The following is a 14,462-nucleotide window of genomic DNA, read 5'->3' as shown; positions in this document are numbered from 1 at the left end:
AAACTGCAGGCTCAAGAGTCGCCCAATTCAGGAGGAACTGGACAAACAGTGGCGTCAGGTCACCGGCTCTTTCAACGATCTGGTCCTAGTGACCGCTCGGATGAGGTCCGCTCTCCAATGGTGGGCTCAACTGTCGAACATCGCTGCCGGAACTTCTTTCCTAACCATCGCTCCGGAGCTCGTCCTTACCACGGATGCCTCCCTGGAAGGTTGGGCCGCACATCTTCAGGGCCTATCCATAAAAGGCAAGTGGACCCTGTCTCAACGTTCCTGGCACATCAACAGACTGGAACGAATGGACGTATTCCTAGCGCTCCAGTCTTTCCATCTTCTGCTCCAGGGAGAATCAGTGCTCATTCAAACCGAAAACACCACCAGTATGCACTATGGAAACAAACAGGGCAGCACCAAATCGCCGCTCCCTTCTCAGCTGGCACAGAGCATCTGGGACTGGGCACTCCGTCACCAAATTACCCTGACAGCGGTTCACCTGCCGGGCATTTCCAACATCCTAGCGGATTCCCTCAGCAGATCCATGTCCTCGATCCACGAGTGGGAGTTGCATCAGCCGACTCTGGACTTCATCTTTCAGCTATGGGGACGCCCGACAATGGATCTTTTTGCGAGCCCTGTGAACCGGAAATGCCTGTCTTATGCAAGCTGGCTTCCCCATCCAGGGTCATGCGGTAATGCCCTTTTGATGAACTGGTGCTATCTATTCGCCTACGCTTTTCCGCCAGTTCCGCTGGTTCCTCGAGTGTTGTGGAAAATGCGGAGACAGGCGTGCCACATTTTTCTGATCGCTCCCTGATGGCCTCGACAGGGCATGGTTTTCGGAACTGCTGCTCCTCTCACAGTGCGAACCCATTCTCCTTCGTCCTCGAGCGGATCTCCTCACAATGAACGACGGTCAGATATGTCATGTGGACCCCTCCTCTCTCAAATTGTCGGCCTGGAACCTGAGCACCCTGAATTTGCTCACTTGAATATTTCACCAGAATGTAGAGATGTTCTTGCCAATGCGAGAGCTCCGTCCACAGTAAAGACTTACAAGCTAAAGTGGAAAAGGTTCTGTCACTGATGTGCGTCTGCCAACATGCATCCCGTGCACTCCTCTCCTGCTGAGCTTCTGCCGTTCTTTCTGCAGCTGGCTCAATCAGGACTTTCTCACTCCACTTTGAAGGTCTTCCTAGCGGCAATATCTCGTTTTCGGCAGGATGGGTCTTCCTCTCACTGCTCTTCCAGAGTAATTCGACAATTCTTCAAGGGGCTGTTCAGGATGTTCCTGCCCATTCGGCGGCCTCCTCCTACCTGGCATCTCAATGTTGTTTTGGCACAATTGATGAAGGCTCCTTTTGAGCCCATCCACAAAGCGGATTTAAAAATTTTAACCTGGAAGGTGGCACTTCTTCTTGCTTAACCTCTTCACGTCGCGTGAGTGATATCCACGCCTTTACCATTCAGCCTCCTTTCCTTCAATTCAAATCGGACTGTGTTGTACTTCGCACCAACCCGACATTCATGCCTAAGGTGCCAACTGATTTTCACCTCAATGAACCAGTGTTCTTAAAGACTTTCTTTGCTAACCCCCAATCTCAGGCGGAGCAACGTTTGCATTCATTGGAGGTTAAAAGATGCCTTAAAGTCTACATCGACAGGACAGTGCCTTTTTGTAGGTCTGATCAACTTTACGTTGCTTACGGACGCATGCGCAAGGTGCGTTCTGTTACCAAGCCAACTATTGCACGTTGGATATCCTTGGCAATTTCATTCTGTCATCAGAAGGCTGGCAAGCCTCTTCATCTACAGTGAGAGCTCATTCCACCAGGGCAATGTCATCCTCTACTGCCCTGTTTGCTGGTGTGCCGATTCACCACATTTGTCGCGCAGCCATGTGGTCCAGCAGGCACACTTTCACAAAGCACTACTGCCCTGAGAAGATCTACGAAGCTGACACAGCTGTGGACCAAGCGGTGCTTCGCAATCTTTTTAAATAAGGTGAGCCTCTTTCCTTCCCTCCTCCTGTATGGTTTTTACTATTATCTGTCTGGCAGCATTTTGTCATTTCTTTGCATTTTTCATGATAATGCACTGCTAATTTGTCTGGCGGCCAGTTATTACTGCTCACTATTCTATTCAAGCATGTAAATCTATGAAAGACACCCCAATACTGGAGAAGAACAATTGTTACTTGCCTGTAAATGGTGGTTCTCCAGTATTTGTGTCTTTCATAGATTCACATGCGACCCACCCACCTCCCCTCAGAGGCTCGCTTCTCCTCCTCGACTTTTGTCACTCTTGTGCTACAAAAATCTGAGGGCCTGAGCCTCTGAGGAGAAGGTTCTAGAGGGGTGCTTGCGCCTGATTGGCTGTAGTTTGGACTAGCATAACAACATGGATATGCTATTAAAGTGTTCTTTTTCTTCCAATGTATTCCTATGTGTTAATGATAACCTTGGTACTTATAAGTATTTATGGTTTTAAAATGTATGTATTTGTTTTTATATACATATAGCATTGGTTTTATTGCTATTTTATTTACCATGGGGCTCCCACTTTGACGACGGGGAATATTCAAGCATGTGAATCTATGAAAGACACTGTGAGAAGTTGGCCTGATATGCAGTGCTCACTATTCTAGTGATCACTATGTATCAGTCCAAACAACCCTTATTGATGATTGGTTGTAAGTCAACCTTATAGACCAGCTATCCTAGTAGCATGGATACGAGCAGTCTAAGGCTAAGACTCTAGAGGGCGTGTTAAGCCAGCTGTTTTACCATCACATTACCCCTTGAACACCCAGTGAAAGGACACCACACAAGTTGTTATGAAAATAAACAGTGTATTTATTTATAACAAGACTACCCTGGCTCTTTATGAGACAGGGAGCTGAGCACACAACAAAACTCTTATAAAAATACTTAAGTTAGCACAGTATATACAAATGCCCGAGGGGCACGGGAAACCATATACTCAAAAAGTGGAATGCGAAACTACTAGCAGGTAAGAACAGTACTAATAGGCTTTGGAATCGCTAGGACTTGACTATAGAATCGTTAGATTACTTCTAGGAGGCCCAGGGGACTCGGGTGCAGAGTGTGCACTCTCACGCGGGATGCGGGACAAAGTCTATGATAGCTAGTAAAGTTAAAGTTAGTGTTCACGGGCGAACCCGACCTGGTAGGAAGAAAACGACAGTGGATCCTGACCCTTGGATAGTGAGGCTATGCTGGGGCACCGAAATGCCGAAGTTACCTAGCCCAGGGGCTGCAGCTGCATATGTCTCAAAAGACGTCGGGAATCCTCGTAGACGAACCAGGAGCCTGGAAGAAAGATGCTGGCAGGCGACCAGTGAAGAGAGTTCGAAGTGATCCAAGCCTGGATCTTGAAGATGGATGACACCTGAAAGCAGAGGGGACCAAGTTCGTGACTACTAGCCAGTAGTCAGGGGCACCAGGAGGGCACCGGAGGGTAGTCACCTCGACTAGGTGAGTGGGCGACGCTGTGCTCTGTAGATCTCACGGACCAGGCGGCGTTGTCGGCGACCAGGATGGAGGGGCGAGCTGTCCCACGATGGATGAAGCTGTCGGCGTCGAAGGACCCAGGATTGGGCAACAAAGCCTTGGCTAATTCAAGCCCACGCGGTGGACTCAAAATGGCGTCTTGAGTGGACCAGGAGGGTCCGGGGTGCTCCTCTTCTGGAAGGGAGCAAGAACCAGTCTGGAGCAACCAGACCAGCAGCAGTGATGTCGTCGGGCGTCGTTCAGAAGGCCACAAGCCAGTGGGCTAGTAGCCAAACAACGCGGTGAGCAGCAAAAAGCAGAAGGGCCCCACGCCGATCGTGGAGATGCTGGGGGGCTGATCTTCGGTGCTGGAGCTGCTCAGGGTCGGGGCTTCTCGGACCCCAAAGCACTCGCCAGTAGATTACCCGGCGGGCTTGCTGTGAAGAAGTCGTGCAGTCTTGGCAATAGTCGGTCCCTTGAGGTCTCGTCGCACTCACGGTTCTCAGCTTGGCTGTAGAGGTCGGAGGTGCCAGAGAAGCCGGGTCTTGTCGAGCTGGACAGTCGGATTCCGGAGGAAGGACTTGCAGCAGACCGCAGTGTTCTTAAGGTGGTGCCTGCGGATGCAGGGTGACTACTCAGTCACAAGGGAGAATCTTGAAGAAGAAATCTTGATGTCCTTTCGTAGAAAGTCGTGTCTTGATTCCAAAGATGATCTAATTTGGAAGGGGGCCAGTTCCTACCTTTATCTGGGAAAAGGGGGCTGGCACGCGACTAAGTCCTGCCCTATGGGTGGGACCAGGAGGGGGGTGGTTACACCCCTCTCCTTTGGCGGACTTTCCCCAGGCCAGGGGCTGGAGTGCCCCTGGAACTGGTTTCAGCCGGCCTATGCACAGTGAGCACCGGGGTGCCACTTGCAGTCACCTTCCTCTGTAGCCCTGCCTACCTGGAATACACAAAACCCTGTCTGGGACGGTGCTGGCACCGCCCCTGGCAGGAAACCCTTTGTCCTTTCCTCCTGCTCTGGGAGGACTCCCAGCAGCAGGAGGGCAGACTTGTGTCTCGGTGGCAGCATCCATTTTGTGGATGCTAAGGCTCTGTCTGACTTTAACCGGGGTTGCAGGTCACATACATGTCGTGTCCCTCTAGAAGGGTGGAATGCTAACCCCGTCAGAATTGGCGAGGGGTTAGTATTCCAATTTGTATGACACCTTACTCGACATGTTTTGATAAAGCGATACCAGAGTTGGCATATAACCGCGAGGATTATAATGCACTTTTATTGTATATGGTATGCGATATCATGGAAACGGCTAAGGGATGGATCCCGAAAGCCGCAGACAGGCTCAGCTCATGCCAGAGCACTATCTCACACGATTCCAAGCACTCTGCCTTCAGGATTGTTAAGGCCTGCCATAGGAGTGACTGATAGGAGATCTGTGTGTCCATTTTAGGGTTAGATATAGGTATACTATATCTAAAGCAAAGGGTGATTACACCACCTTGCCCCAGCTGTCGTGCAGCCAGTTGTGTCAGTTTAGTTAGTCAGCCCAGGGGTGGCACAATACATGCTTCAGCCCCTGGGAGACTTCTGGGTGCACCTCAGCCCTGGGTACAGGGACTTAGAGAGGGCCCAGTGCCAATTCAGTACCTGAGTACAATTTGGATAGAGAGAACAGCTAGGCTGTGGGTCTGATTAGCAGGCCCACAGCCAGGGAAAGTCGTAAACCAGTGCAGCAAAAAGCAAGAATCTGGGTGATCATAGGATTGCAGACCCTACTCTCCTACAGACACCAATACTGGAGAACCACCGTTTACAGGTAAGTAACAATTGTTCTTCTTAATCACTCTCAAAAAGAGAAATGGCTCATTTGGCTGGGCATGTCGTCGTATTGGGGGTATGGTATTCCTTAAGGGAACAGCAGCAGAGTTTTCAGCAATTCCTCATCATTGCTTCAACAGGAAATAATTTTCTTGTAGCTATACTTAATATGGTGACTAATTCTTCTGCATTTAAAATTGTTTTTTATTTTAAATAGATTAGGTAAAAATTGGCCTTTCATTGCTTATTAATGTCTATAAAATAGTTTGTTTAAACATGGCTTTTCATAAAGAAAAATTGGTTGCAAGTGTTCCAGGATCCTGCATGTAGATAGGACAGTTCAGTGCTCATGACTACAAAGGATAGCCCCCTGAATGAGAACTAGAATTACATGTAACTATTCCTTAGGGCTTAGGCAGAACATGCCTATTGTGAAGCATGAAACCTTTAGACTTCTAGCTGAGCTCAGTAGTGGGCAGATAGTTCTTGCGATATTGTACGATATGCAATAGAGAAGTTACTTTTAAAAAAATGGATATCAGGCTACATTTTAGAGTTTATAGTTGAAAACTTTAAGCATCTATCTAGCAGTTCAGCAACTCCGATAGGTCCATGATTGGAATATAAGGTTTAAATCTACCAGCTGTTTTTTGCAGATGGACATTTCGGTCTATACAGCTGTACGTACGCTGACAACTGAAACTCTGCTTCTCTTGTAGGAGCGATTTTCTGAGCCTTCCATTTCAGGCCATTGAGTGCAGTCTTGCAGGTGTTGCGCCGAACGGTAAGTTTTGCACCATTGCTTTTTATATTTTTGTATTTGACCTTTTACCAGTGTATGCTTCTGTCCCCAGATGCTCTTTTTTTTATGCCTTTGGCATCTTTCCTTAATGGGAAAGCGAACTGAGTCTCTGCCATAGCAATAAGCCATGGAGGGCAAGTGTATAACGTCCCCCCAAGTTACCGACTCTCTGATACTTTACTTACTAAGGTATTCAGACTTTGTCTTCTCATTCTGCTTATCCACTTCCGTACTGTGCAAATTTTTGCTCTGTGCAGGGGTTTTGAGTGGGCGGGATTCGGACGTCCCCTGGCCGTCTGCACACACCCACCTTGACGTCGGACGGCCGGGGCCGTCCGAAGTACACAAGGGGTTAAATAGCATGTCTGATAGTAAATGGAATTTTAATATACATCATGTGTTTGTCATAATTAATGCAATAACGCCCATCAGGGTATTTTGATGCTTGCCCTCTCATTTTCTTTCATATATTAATCTAATTGACACCGGTAAACTCTGCTCAGTGCACCAGCGCTGAATGTGAAAGACAGTTTATTGTAGCCCCGCTCACCCCAGTACATTGCTGAAGTAGAGGTACTGGTTTGGGGTTAACAATCCCTGCACGGGATCAGGCAGTGTGGTAACGGAAACACGCCTATTTTGTATACTTTATTTCGATTTTAAAAAGTCAGCACAATATATATAAAAATACAGAATCAAGGGAATGATCAGCAAACATTACATTGCACTATTCAGTCAGTCAAATTTGCTTTATTCGAGATAAAAACTCATAAAAGCATAGTACATTTAAAGCCATTAAATCCACAATAACGGATATAAAATTTGATTACAACCTCTGAAAAATTTCAAAGAATAAAGCATCACGACTTTTCAAGTGTTAAGAACCAATAATAAAACATCAAAATTCATGTAGTTGTAAAACCAATATGAGTCCAAAATACAATGTCAAAAGCATTCCTTTACACTGGTGGGAAGAACAGTCGCAACCGACCTACTATTGCACAATAAATTTCCTTCTAATAGCCCACGCCCACCCCAAGAATTTGGCAGCCGCCACAGAAATGGTTTGCAGAGAGCTGGTGCAAATAATTCTTAAAGCCACCTTGCTCTTTCTTGTGCCAAGCTGTTTGCACATCGCCTTCAGCCAAACGCGTCGGGGGATTGAGTAGGCCCCACAAACAAAAAGAAGGTGGGCAATGGTCTCCGTGCAGATGTTACAAGCTGGGCAAACATTAGAATTAGCTTCTGCCCATCTTCCTGTTAACGATCTAACTGGGAGCGACCCCATTCTGAGCTGGAAGTAAAGCTTCCTTTCCTGAGGCTTAGCTATGATATCCCAATAGGGCTCCATGAATGGGGAAGCTTTTACTTCCAAAAAACGTCCTTCCAAAGAGAAGGGATCTGCATCATTCCAGTTTCGGCGTTCTACCATTTCCCAATACCTTGTTTTTATGATGTCTTTGACTGGGAACCAGGCCTGCTCTGGGTTCTCCCATAACTCCTTCATACCAATTATCCCTAGTGTTCTGCACAAATCCTTTAACCAACTTTTCTTATGATATTTATCGGAATTGATTACATCCAGGAAGCCCCTCGCGTAATTGGTCGAGTTCAGGGGTGACCCAAATACACCGCCAATATAAGATGGGTTGTAATCTAGCCATATCTGATATGGCTTTCCTGCCTAGCTCGCTGCTCAGTGGCTTCATAAGTGTACTTTTAGGAAGACCTATGAGGTTTTGCAGGAATTTGTTTTCGGCAAGCGTTAGTGATGTCAAATTGTCGAAGCCCCAGAGCTCTGCGCCGTAAAGCGCCGAGCCGACAGCTTTGGCCTCATATACCTGGAGTGTTGGCAAGATTGGTTTGGTCAAAGACTTTTTGTGCTCAGCATTTATAGCACCAGCGTTTTGGCGGAGTTTGAGGGCCGCCGTTTCAGTATGTTTCCCCCATTTCACGCCCTTTGCTATATGGATTCCCAGGTACACAAAGTCCGAGACCATTTCCACCCTTTGGCCATCCATAAAGAAGTTCCCTCTGAAACTGGCATGAGGTTTGAATGTCATGAGCTTCGTTTTAGCTACGTTTACTTCAAGCCCACGATCAGCGCAGAAGTCCTCGAAGATCTTTAAAGCACGCTGCAGGCCGCTTGGGGTTTTAGATATTATGAGCGTGTCGTCTGCAAATAGTAGGATTGGCGTTTTTACTCCATCCAGGGTTGGAGCATCTACAGAGCTAGACAACATACGCTCAACTACACCATTAATATACAATGAGAAGAGCGTGGGGGCCATGGCACAGCCTTGGCGTACACCCCGCTCTACCGCAAACTCAGCAGTGACTTGTCCATGCCTCCCCCACTGGATTTTTGCGTAATTTGACTCGTGGAGTCTCATTGCTAGCGATAGTATTTCCAATGGCATGCCCATCTCGGCTAAGACTTTCCATAGCAAGGAGCGAGGGACTAAGTCAAAGGCTGCATGTAGGTCAATAAAGGCAGCATAAAGACTACCCTTCCCCAACTGCACTACCTTCCAGTGCAGCAACATAAAACGGTATATCTGGTCTATGGTGCTGGTTAATTTGCGGAAACCGGCTTGATAAGGAGATAGGACATTATTTTCTTCTACCCAGATCATGATTTTCGCTACCCAGATCATGATTTTCGCTGAGGTCATTTTGCCCATCACCTTTTGTACTGTGTCTATTAGGCTAATGGACCTGTAATTCCCCGGTAACGTTTTGTCACCTTTTTTGTATACAGGGATTATTACAGCCCCTAGCCAAGACTTCGGTACCGGAGCACCGAACGCTACCGCATTAACCAGCTTCAAAATATACCTGCCCCATCGAGATTTCTCATGGACGAAGACATCAGCGGGTACCCCATCGGGCCCGAAAGTGCTCTTGGGCAAGACTAACTTGTACGGGGTGTACCATCAGCTCTGGTTCACAGGTGGTTTTAACAGCTCTGTGGATGTTCTACTCCTTATTGAATCCCATCCTTGTCACCAAATTAGAAGTAACTTCCACAGGCAAGTGGGTGGGAAGTTGACGTTTATTAAGGACAAAAAGAAACATCCATCAGAGAAGGGGAACAGGCAGACAGAGGGCAACTCACAGACAATGCTGGTGTACCACATTTCTAAATAACTCCATGACCTATGTTGAGCACCACATGTGAGAACGCTATATAAGTGATAATGTTTACAGCCTCTTAGGCTAAATTTAACATTATACTCCTATTTTATTGTTACTGAGGGACTCTGCTCTGACTGGGGTGATTCAACCATGCACATTCCTGAAAGAGGTCTACACTGAAGAGCTATCGTCACAGATCACTTTTTCTTGATCCCCCTTCCATTTGAGCCAATGGTCCCATATTGTCGTAGAATCCTTCTCTGGTTAGAGTGGTATCTAGTTTGGCGAGGGCAACACTGGTTGTTTGTTTTTTTGTGGAAGAAAAAAGACTCTGATTTAGTGTTATGGAATATATTTCTGATGGAAAGATTCATTAGTAACATTTAAGGAGCATACATGAAATTTGACTGAATTCAGAGCTCTCTATTAGTACATGTCACAGGCTCTTTCAAACTTTGCGTGCCCTACCTGACTGAGAAAATTTTGACTGTTTACATAGCCAAATAATTCTTCACACTAACAAAATGAAGAAACTGGGGAAACGGGTAAGCCTTTAGCAATGTTGTAATGGGGGCAGGTATGATTAGTAAAAGCGAATTAACATCTTGACTATTTGATGTATTCAGTCATGAAGAAAAGTGGAAAAGGTGATGGGTAAGGATGGGAGGGTGATATTTTTAATGATATCCTTGCAATGGCACCCCTATGAACTTACTGGAAAATGTCAGTTCAAGGTACTGTATTTTCTTTCTTTTGGAAATCGATTAACATACTATTAAAAACGCTTATCAAAGTTTAGTGGCCCAGTTCTTTAATAGTGACTTTTTAAATTTGAAATTGGCCATTTTGTTAAGAAAATGCTATGATCAATATAAGCTGTCAAATTTGTTTAATATTAAACCAAAGAATGGTGATTTCCCCTGAAGGATATCTAGGATTATAGAGAAACCGCTTTTCATTCTGGACATTAAAATCCTCCCAGCTGCTTTTACGAAAAAAAATCAATTGAAAGTGATTAATAACATTATGGATTCAATGTGTCACCCTGTTTTCAAAATAGGGATTGTGATTGAATCTTTCCCTGATTTAGTTAAATGTGAACATAAACAGATTTAAATTTGTTGGTCAATTGAGGGGCTCATTTTTATTTTAGAAAATCCAAATGGCTTCCTTTCCAGTAAGCAGACTAACAAGCTAGGTTCTCCTTATATGCTACAGTGTTAATTTAAAGGTTTATACTGGCATTCGTTTCAGATAATGGAATGTGCCTCTTATATGTATGTGTACTTCAGGGAAAAAAGAAACGTCTCCGGGATCCTCAACACAGCTTATCCAGAGTTAAATATTTAAGTAAAATTTCCATTGAAAAAAAACGAGCTAAATTATGTGTATCCTTATTACTGGACATGCTTTATGGCTTTGGGAGTTGTTCATGAAGTAATTCATTTTAAGGAGCACAATCCATTTGAAGAATTCTTTGGGCCCCAACACGGATTCATCATACTCCATATCACCAAAGACTGTCTCTCCATCACACCACTTGTAACTCTTCCCATCCACTTTGGATATTGTTTTTTCTGGGTAGACTTGGTCTGCCTGTTTCTGGTGTCTGTATGAATCAGATGATCAAATATGTATCAGAAATACTAGTACTCAGCTTAAGTAACTTGCTGTTTCAACACATCTTGGCAATGCATTTTTGTCCATCAGACCCTGCTGCTACAGAAAACTTTAGGGTTTATACTTCAAGTTAATTGTAAATGTTTATTTTGTACTGACTGTCGATACTGCTTGTGACTGAGTGTAAAGGTTTTAATAAGCCTTTTTTACTGTTTTCTAAGGTGGGGAGTGGTCTGAGGAAGCGTTGGATGTATTTGATCGGCTCACACACTGTGCTGAATGGAAACCACTGCTTGCAAAGATTTCCAGTTACACTCAGACTGGGACCTCCACTTGGCCACACATCAGCCTGTATGATAATATCAATGGAAAGGTACATGGCTTTTCTTTGTGGTTGCAAAGCACAACTGTCTCTTAGCCTGCTAGAGTTAAATAAGATAATTGTTTGATAATAGACAACTTTCATACTTCACTACCTTGATTGAAACAGACATTGTCTTTTTTTTTTTTTACTTTATCATCCTTTATCAAACATGAAGCAGCTGTGTTTCAGCTGTTAATGGGATACTGTGATATTAAATCCACACACCAAGTAAAATGACAGTTGTACGTCTATTATGCCACATGGTCAGAGTAGCGGCTGTCTTATCTCTTTACCACTCGCAGCTGACAGTTTCCAGAATAATCAGAACCTAGAATGCTTTAGGAAATGCCCCTGATGGAGAACTCGCTACAGAAATCAGGTGAGGACATATCCCATCCTTTACAGTTCGCAAAAATTGAAAAAGAACTCTAACCCAGAGAAACTGAAGAGACGGACCCCAAAGAGAGAGAACCAAAAAGAACAGAGTAGAATACACTTATTTGCTTAAAGCTATTTTTGCGCTCCTGTTTTCTAATTCTATTTGTTGAGAATTCAGTTTTTTCCATGGCGTTTCCAATTTTTCACAAATTGTAAACATCTGTGGTTATTAACGTTTACACATTTTTTTTTTTTTTGCACCTTACAAAATCATGGGCATCTTGTTTTTCCAGTGGTTTTTGTGGACTTTTGTTAAGAATTGTCCCTTTGTACTTTGTAGGTGAATTAATTCTTCCCAGTAACTTCATTATTACACTTGCTACCCTGCCTGGCTTATTTCCCTGCAATAATGAAAAGTTACTTGGAAGCACAAATTCAATGAAAAATTACAAAGGAGCACAGGAGAAGGAAGAAAGATAATTCCTTTTGCCAATTCTTCCTAAAAAAATAATTTATATCCTCCACAAGGCCCATCAGTGCTACCTGCGGTTCACGATGGGCATGGAGCAATTTAAATTTGCAGTGCTCCCCTTTAGCCTAATCTGTGCCCCTTGGGTGTTTACGATGGTGATGGCGGGGTTGAAGCACACCTTAAGAGGTCGGTGGTTCCAATCTTCCTGTACCTCTACGACTGGCTGCTGAAAGCTGGCTTGCTATGGGCAGTTGTCCTCAAGACCACGGCGGGCAACCTGTATTCACTGGGACTCACTATCAACGTCCCGAAATCACACCTGACTCCTTCTCATATGATCCCTTTCATTGGAGCCATGCTGTACATGGTGCAGTTCCATTCTTTCCCACCGGAGCAGTGTCCAGTTTATTTGAACTATGATCCCAATGTTTCAGCCTTGGTCCGGGGTCTCAGTGAGACCTACTGCATCCTGCTATTGAAACATGACCGGTTGCACATGCAGGGCTCTGCAGTGGGATCTGAAGTCCTAGTGGACGCAGCACCAAGGATATTTTTTAGTTCATGTCTGCAGTGGTGGCTACTGAACTGCGATTAGGTCAGTGGCAGACCCCTCTCCTTTCACCACCCAGCGCAGACTGTGGTGACAGATGCATGGCTTCTAGGATGGGATGGCCATCTGTCAGGGCTGGAGATCAGAGGCCTCTGGTCTCCAGCGGAGACTCGACTCCACATCAATTTTTTGGAGTTGAGAGCGATTTGCTTGACATTGAAAGCTTTCCTGCCCTTCATGAAAGGGAAGCTAATCCCATGTGTGTTCATGGACACCACCATGTGGTTCTGCAAGAAACAGGGTGATTGGTTCATATCTCTGTGACTCACATGGCTGAAATAACCGGATCCCAAAACATTAGGGCAGACAAACTCAGCCGCCAATGCCTCGTGCACCACAAGTAGCAACTGCATCCGGAGGTAGCAGAAGGCCTCTTTCAGGACTGGGGAGAACCTTGAGGTTGCAAAGCGGTTCTCACTCAGTCATTCTGACTAGACTATGATATGTAAACCGCCTTTCTTTTGATACCACTCATCCTCCGGGTTCTGAAGATCAAAACTGACGGAGCCCAAGTCATCGTGGTGACCACGGACTGAGGAAGGAGAATTTGGGATCCAGAAATCCTGAGCATGAACATCTTTCTCCCATTCGCCTGCAGCTTCGGGAGGATCAACCGTCGAAGCAACGTGGTTGGGTTCTGCACCTGAACCTGTGCACTCTCCATCTTCATGCGTGGAGATTGAGCGGCGACAGTTGAGGGTATTTGATCTCCCTCCTGAGGTTTGCAATGTCATCTTGGCAGCCAAGTGTTCATCGACAAAGACCATATATGCTTTCCGCTGGGACAAGTTTGTGACTTGGGGCGCTGCAAAACATATTGACCTACTATCTGCACCCTTCTCCGAAGTGATGTTGCTTGTTCTATCTTTAGCCTGGTAAGACCTTACTCTGGGCACAGTTAAGGGTTATCTTTCAGCCATATCTTTCTTTCATTTTTTTAAACTTTTTATTAACCATTTACAGTTGGCAGAAACTTCAATAATCAATGTAACACATCCAAGAATAACGTCACACCATTTCCCATCCATTGTTGAATAAGTAGACCAATTCCAGACAACCCTTGCGTATTTATTATATTCTTTAGAGTCCCCACAGTGGACACAGCTGGTGACCCACACCCTGACCACCCTGGACATCTCTCCATTTCCCCTGTTGATTAGGGTGTTCGTAAATTTCTTGGAATTCCTGCAAAAGGTCTCACACCTGTTCAAATTTCCTCTGGCTGCATGCACCAGTCCCAGTTTACCGACCATTGATCTACGATGAGAGTCCCCTTGCTGTCCCATAGCTGCACAATGTGTCTCCAAGCCAACATAAGGGCTATATTGCATTGCAGCAGACTGTATTTGGGCAGTGTCTATTCGCCCCATGCCCTACTGTTGCCAGCGCCGGCATCATAGACCGCATCTCTGACTGGGAGAGCGGTCTTCGGGTGTTGTATAGCGTTTTAGGACCAGAGTGAAATTTTCCCAATTTATGCCCTCATAGGTACAATTCACATTGCCCTTATATGGATATAGAAATCATAATCCTATTTAGACATAGCCCATGCAGTCCAAATACAGGCATGGATACTTCCACTAGTTCTAAAAAGCCACAATGATTTCTTGGAAAACTCAGCTTAAGCAGTCCGGGACATCCCCTTGCTTGAATATTGATTTGTCCAAGAACTCATGGAGTTTTCAAAGAACTGTCATTCCCTTGGGGTTCTTTGGTGACGTTGTTGTCTGACTTTACGTCAAACCAGGCATCT

The 14,462-nt window shown here is 45.2% G+C and overlaps 1 protein-coding gene across 3 annotated transcripts in view; it reads left to right on the top strand.

The window, feature by feature from the left end:
- Positions 1-14,462, top strand: part of TDRKH (tudor and KH domain containing) — a 726,700-nt gene that overhangs the window by 539,104 nt on the left and 173,134 nt on the right. For all 3 annotated transcript variants that reach the window (XM_078671293.1, XM_078671292.1, XM_078671294.1), the window contains exons 9-10: positions 6,045-6,109; positions 11,107-11,258. In XM_078671293.1, coding sequence (XP_078527419.1) covers positions 6,045-6,109; positions 11,107-11,258 — 217 coding nt within the window. The remainder of the gene's footprint in view (positions 1-6,044; positions 6,110-11,106; positions 11,259-14,462) is intronic.

The sequence above is a fragment of the Lissotriton helveticus genome, chromosome 12 (assembly GCF_964261635.1).
Source record: "Lissotriton helveticus chromosome 12, aLisHel1.1, whole genome shotgun sequence".
NCBI classification, from domain to species: domain Eukaryota; kingdom Metazoa; phylum Chordata; class Amphibia; order Caudata; family Salamandridae; genus Lissotriton; species Lissotriton helveticus.
Note: the sequence above shows the minus strand (reverse complement) of the source record. Positions and strands in the feature narration are given on the sequence as shown.